Source organism: Sorex araneus, chromosome 2 (genome assembly GCF_027595985.1).
Source record: "Sorex araneus isolate mSorAra2 chromosome 2, mSorAra2.pri, whole genome shotgun sequence".
NCBI classification, from domain to species: domain Eukaryota; kingdom Metazoa; phylum Chordata; class Mammalia; order Eulipotyphla; family Soricidae; genus Sorex; species Sorex araneus.
In genome coordinates this window covers 267,118,998-267,125,690 of record NC_073303.1, presented here as the reverse complement: position 1 = coordinate 267,125,690, position 6,693 = coordinate 267,118,998, and the positions used below count along the sequence as shown (strand labels likewise).

Genomic DNA, 6,693 nt, shown 5'->3' with positions numbered 1-6,693 from the left:
TGCTGGGGGGGGTCGGGGGGATGTTGTATTCGAGGATCAGGCCTCGGGGTGTCCTGGGGAGTTCTAAGTGTCAGGGGAACCCCCTCGACTCACTCCATTCTACCTCACTTCCTCCTCCCGACACCCTAGGGTTTCCGCAGAGCCGCAGTGGCAGGAAACCCCAGAGACAAACCTTCTCCTTCACGGGTCCCCAGGCGTGGGGGCCTCTGGGAGTCACCTCCTGCAGACTGCGCCCGAGTCCCAGAGCCGGACTCGTTTGCCATCTGGGACGGACCCTTCCCCATGCACCCCACGCACCACGTTCTGCTGAACGGAAGAGCAGCTACCACTGGACTAAAACTCTCCCCTGGGGCGGCACAGCCCATGCACCTGCCCAGACAAGGGCAGCCCAGTCCCCGCCCTGAGCAAACCACCAGGCGCAGCCCCAGACCAAAAAGAAATGATTGTTTTTCTTAAACTAATCTCCCAGTTCCTCAGAGACTCGGGCTGCAAACATCTGCCTCCCGGGAGGAGAGCAAAGGCAGCGCTGGGGAGCCAAGGCCGGAGTCCACGCTCTGACTCAGCGGGGCAGGAGGGTTTTGTTTTTTTTTTTTTATTAAACAGCTGGCTGAAATCCAGAAGAAAAACCTTATCCAAGGATTTCCAAAACATGACATGCAAACCTCCTCCTCCCCCCAAATGAAAGGTCCTTTCTCACACCTCACAGCCGGCCCAGGAGCCAGGGCGGACACCAAAGAGTCCCCTCTCTGTGCCGGCAGTGCGTCACGCGGTGTTCGTGCTGGGGTCAGAGCACATTGTGTAGAGGCAGGAGAAAGAGGAAGCCTGCGGGTGGGCGCTCGCCTTGGACGCAGCCAGAACCCCACAGGGTCACCCCCTGAGTCCCTTCCACGGTGACGCCTGAGCACAGAGCCAGGAGTCCGCACTGGGCACCGCCGGGAGTGCCAGAGCAGCAGCAGCAGCTGATCATGATTGAAAAGGCCCCAGGTGTGTTCCCAGGGATGGTTCTGCCGAGTCACGAACCCCACACCCGGCGGCCAAGGTTTCCTCTGAGTTGTGTCCACGTTGCTCGCCGAGCGCCTGCCCCGGAGTGATGCGTTGGGCGGTACCAGGGCGGCCACGCTGGGTCCCGGTGACCTGGCGCCGCGGGGACCTGGGCCCAGGCCACGTCCCGCCTCTCTCCCCGCTCCCCGGGGCCCCTCAGGTGGGCCTGAAGAAGGCGAGCGCGCCGCGGGCCTTCCGGCGGCTCTTCACGAAGGCCACCAGCTTCTGCAGGCCCTGGGCCAGCCCGTCCCCGGTGACGGCGCTGCAGGGCTGCACGTACCAGCTGCGGTCGGCGCACAGCTTGTGCACGCGGAAGCGGCGGGTGATGTCCTCGGCGCCCAGCGCGCCGGGCACGTCCTGCTTGTTGGCCAGCAGCACCAGGGGCACGTGGCGGAGGTGCTCGCTCTGCAGGACGCTCTCCAGGGCGCGCCGCGACGCGTCCAGGCGCTGCGGGTCAGCGCAGTCCACCACGTAGAGCAGCCCGTCTGCGCCCTCGCAGAAGCAGTCCCAGGCGCGCCGCATCTTCTCCTGGCCGCCCACGTCCCACAGGGTCAGCTGCAGGCCGCCGGCCCACTCCAGCGTCTCCACGTTGAAGCCCACGGTGGGCAGCGTGGCCGCGCGCTGCGCCCGCGCCAGCCGGTACAGCAGCGCCGACTTGCCCGCCAGGTCCAGCCCCAACAGCAGCACCCGCGCCTGGCGCGCCTCGGGGCCCTTGGAGCTGCGGGGGCCCATGGCCCGCCCGGGGCGCGCTCGCTCGCTGGACGGGCCAGTCCCGAGCCCGCCCGCGGCGCCCCGCGCGCCTTTATGGGGCCGCTTATCGGCCTTGGCGCCCAATCGCGGCCGGCCCGGGAATGAGTCAGCGCCGGGCCGTGGACACCCGCCACGTTCCAGGGCCCTGAGTGGCGCGGGAGGGGCCGGCGCGGGGGGCCAGGGGGCGGCGGGGCCGCGGGTCTCCGCTTCGCCCTGGGACAGCGCGGGTTTGGGGCTGCTGGACGGGCACACACACACACACACACACACACACACACACACACTCACACGCACACCTGCCTGCCTCTCCAGGCGCACCTGTAAGGGGGGCCCTGAGCGCGGGATGGGCCGGAGAGGGCAGGCACTGTCTGGGGGCGGGGTGCGGCAAGGGGAGGAGGCGTTGGCAGTCCAGGTGTTCAGGCTCTTGCCCCGCCCGCAGCGCTGCCAGGTTTGAGCCCAGCACCCACGGGGTACCCCAAGCACAGCCAGGAGTGTTCCCCGAGCACAGCCCTGAGAACCGCCGGGGGTGGGGGGGTGACGGGGGAGGGGGAGGGGGATTGCTAGTGCACCGGAGGCAAGGGGAGGGGCGAAAGGCCGTAAATGCGGTTGTATTGGCCTTGACCCAGGTTAAAATCTTCAGCACCACAAACGGTCTTCTGAGCACCGCCAGGGGTCACTCCTGAGTACTGGGCTGGGAGCAGTCCCTGAGCACCGCTGGACGCAACCCAAAATTCAGTGACAACATAATTAGACTATTCTGAGTTAAAAAGTGACGACCGGGGAAGGGCTTTTGCCTTTCCCGTTGCCGACCCTGGCACCACATATGGTCCCCCAAACCTTGCCAGGAGTAATCCCTGAGTGTAGATCCAGGAGTTAGCCCCGAGCACCACCGCCTGTGGCCCAAAGCCTCCCCCCCGACCCCGCAAAAAAAAAAATGACGGAATTATGTCAACTTTCTATAAAAGCCAAAACTTAATGCATTGCAGTTCAGGTGACCTGGGCTCGATCATGCTAACGTCTACGGCCCTTCAGGACAAAGGTGCTGCCCGGAGGCTGCACACCCCGCATCCTTGGGTTATTCTAGTCTCTCTCCCCCTCACACCACCTGCTTGGTGATCTGGGGCCGGCATCCGGGGCCCCGTGTGGTGAGCCAGGGTTGGGACTGTCTGTTCCCTTGTTCTCTTTCTTACCAGCCACTGGTGAGTAAGGTCATCTGATTTGTGTCTTTTATCCTTTCATTTGTGCATGATGTAACACGCATGTAACATGATGTAGCATTTTTAGCCAACTTCCCAAGTCTCAGGAAGCAGACTTGCATTCCTTTGACCACCCGTTCACTGAAACCTACAGCTCAGGACTGTAGTCATAGCAAAGACATGTATTGATCAGGTCTATGTTCATGAATTTCTGTTGTATGAACTGCCGGGGTTCCAGCAGGGGACCCTGAGAAATCAGACCTGCCCTTCGAAGGCTTTCCCCGGGCAGGAGGAAGCCGTGGCGCTCTTTCTTTCGCAAAAGGGAGCAAGATACAATCAGTACTAACTGACACGGAAAGTCTGCCGAACTCTGTGCGTGTCCTTCCTCCTGTGTGGGCTTTGCCCAGTCTGGTCTGGGAAGGGAGGTGGTTGCTCCTGTGAATCATTCTCAGACGAGGCCGTAACGGCAGGATTGTGGGGCCTGGAGTCATAGCACAGCGGGGAGGGCGTTTGCCTTGCATGCAGCCAACCTGGGTTCGATTCCCAGCACCCCATATGGTCCCTCGAGCACTGCCAGGAGTAATTCCCGAGTGCAGAGTCAGTAACCCCTGTGCATTGCGGGGTGTGACCCAAATACTAAAAAAATTAAAATAAAACATAAATAATTTTTTTTAAAAAAGACAGGATTGTGTGGGAATCAGGGGTGAACTCTGGTGTCCCTGAAATTTTGTTTTAAAATACAGAAACAAAAGAAGCACTTTTTTCTTGACTTCTTACCATGGGTCGGTGGGGATGGCAAAAAGCCCAAAGTTATAAACTCAAGCATGAACCGAGCAAGGGAAGAGACAGATGGGAGAGTGTGGTTACTTGTTTCTTTCCCACAGAGAAGTGTTTTGGATGCTTTTGGATGCGGTTGTGTGTCGTGCTTCACTCTCCAGACTCAGATCACCCCTCCCTTTTATACCACAACTATTTTTTTTTTTTGAACGGGTCTATATCCGGCTGTGCTCAGGGCTCACTCCTGACAGTGCTCAGGAAACTTGAACATGCTGCCGGAGGTTGAACCCAGCTAGGATCTTAACCTCGGCACTAGCTCTCAGACCCTGAGAGTAACTTTTTTTTTTTTTTTTTTGCTTTTTGGGTCACACCTGGCGATGCACAGGGGTTACTCCTGGCTCTGCACTCAGGAACCACTCCTGGCAGTGCTCAGGGGACCATATGGGATGCTGGGAATTGAACCCGGGTTGACTGCGTGCAAGGCAAACGCCCTACCCGCTGTGCTATCGCTCCAGCCCCGAGAATAACTTCTTAACAGAAAATTTTAAAGGTAGATTTTGCGAAACCGAACTATCACGTCAGTGCAAAATTCATAAATGTTCACATCCCAGCTTATGGCCACAAACTGGAATCATGTAACCTTGACAAAGGCCAAGCTTCATTTCTAATTTTCCTTTTTTGTTGTTGTTGCAAAGAAGTTGGTGCGCACAAGTATTTCCTCACCCACTTGTGAAAAATGCGCCCTTCCTGAATGTGGAGTCTGAGCTCCTTATCCCCAGAGAGGCTGCTGATGCTGAGAAAAATGAGTTGCTAAAATCAGTCAAAGGATTTCAAGTGCCCCTTCGCCTTTCTCGGGAAGAGAACCAGCACCCCCACCCATAGTATCAGAGACGGGGAGATTTTCTTTCACACGGGTGAACCTTTTGGACTGAGTTCAAATCTAACCTTTGGTACTTATAGGATGTTGGTTTGAGAGACAGAGAGACAGAGAAACAGAGAGGCAGAGAGAGACAGAGAGACAGAGATCACCCCCAGCACCCGATACTGTCCCCCAGGTCTCCCCAGAAGTGGTCCCTGAACACTGCTAGGTGTGGCCCAAAGAGAGAAAGGGGGGGAGGAGGTTGACGCTGGAATATTTCATGTACGAAACTTTAATAATAATATTTTGTAAACCATTGTAAAGAATTACACATGTGCGTGGAAGGCTGATGCGTGTGTTCGCAGGCTCTCTGGGCGGCTCTCTCTCGCTGCCCGTGTCCGGTGCTCTCGAGCTGCTGTGCATGGGCCAAATCGGGACGGCTGCTGGCGAGGGGCACTCGAAGGAAGCACGAGGACCAAGACGGCTGCTGATCAGGTGCTGTTTATTTAATCTCTGGTCTCTCCCGTTTCACATACTCTTCCTTCCTGGCCCCTCATTCCTAGATCCCAGATCCCCGTCTCTGACTCGGACCTCTGGATTCTGACTCTGACTGCATCTCACTCCGACGACTCCCTGACTCTTTTTCTCCCTCTTCTTCCCGTTTTCTGCTTCTTCTTCCCTGGATCCCGACTCTCACTCTCCCCCGACTCTCTTACAGTTAGTTTATACAGCAATCATGTAGGGTGGGGATACAAAGGTGGGTTTGAACATTAACAAATCAACAAAGAGATAAGGCCACTCCTCCAGGAGATTAACTCAAGGACAAAATCTCATCTAAAGAGATTACTCCAGATTACTAGGAGATCTGCTTAAGGGCGATATTCCATCCAGGGTGTGTCGCTTTCTTCTTCCTCAGCTAGTAATCCATTTAAATAATTGTTGTAGATATCTAATATTCCTAGCAATGTCATTCTGTATGAGCACAGTAAGAGATATATCAGACTTAAAGTTTGGTTCTTCCTGAGGACATTCATTATAGATTCCAGACCACAGTCCTCAGGCCAGGTTAGTCTCCCTAACCCCAGCAGGGTCCTAGTCTCCTCGTTACTTTTGGATGATGACCGCATTTGTCCGTGACTATGTTCTCAACTTATAGTTGAGTATTTTGGCCCTTTGGCCTGGCCCATTTCGATGCCAGGGTAGCTCACAGCTTGCCCTGGGTCCATTCTGTCCCTCATCGGGACCCTGCTTTTGGGGTGCTAGGAACTAAGGGCAACTGAGTCAAGAAAGCAGATGCCCAGGAGTAAATATTATTCAGAGTCAATCAACTCCCAAGTTACAAAAAAACATAATATTAGCTGTCTTCCTGTGTCCATACAGAAAGGACATTGCTTTAAGGTAATCTATGTAAAAGACACTAACTTAATATAAGTTCAGTGTCCTTAGAAGGATTTGATCTTACAAGCTAACAGATTCTGATTAGGGAAAAAGTGATTAACTGGTTGGGAAGGAGAGCACAGACAAGAGTTTACAGATAAACAAAGCAATGGGAGTGACTCGGGAGCACTGTGATGGGTATAACCGATAAACCTAAGTTCCCTGCGGCAAGGCTGAAAGGACAAACCCAATGTTATCCTACAAATCGTGGTGCCTAAAATAAAATAATTTTGTTGAATTTGTTTAAATCTCAAGTAGCAGCAATGACAACAAAGAGTAGGATTATCAGACGGCATATTCCAAACCTCTAGAGGTAAAAGTAGAAAAAGAGAAAAGAAAATTTTAAATAGCTGCAAATTACAGGTGGAAGCTGAGGTCCATCTGTCCGGTGTTCGTGGCACGCGGCCAGCATGGCGCCCTGGCAGGAGAGAGCCCTGGGCAGCACCAGGTGTGGCCCCAACACAGGGCCGTGAGCATCATGATGCCCGGGAGTGGCGGGGCGTGGAGGGGCAGTCACCCAGCCCTGCTTCACCCCCGGCCCGGCTGGCCCAGCCCTTAGTGCCCTCATCCCCGAGGCTGCAGATAATGCTGGAAACGCTGGAAAGGCAGCGAAACAGAAGGGGGGAAATAAAA

The 6,693-nt window shown here is 55.5% G+C and overlaps 1 protein-coding gene across 1 annotated transcript; it reads right to left on the bottom strand.

Moving 5' to 3' along the window:
* Positions 1-698: 698 nt before the first annotated feature.
* Positions 699-1,830, bottom strand: ARL14 (ADP ribosylation factor like GTPase 14). The gene has a single exon (XM_004603177.2). The coding sequence runs from the start codon at positions 1,771-1,773 to the stop codon at positions 1,198-1,200; it is 576 nt and encodes a 191-aa protein (XP_004603234.1). The 5' UTR covers positions 1,774-1,830; the 3' UTR covers positions 699-1,197.
* Between the last annotated feature and the right edge of the window lie 4,863 nt (positions 1,831-6,693).

Bases quoted from the DNA above. Each gene is read 5' to 3' on its own strand.
- ARL14 (XM_004603177.2), bottom strand. From the start codon at position 1,773: ATGGGCCCCCGCAGCTCCAAGGGCCCCGAGGCGCGCCAGGCGCGGGTG.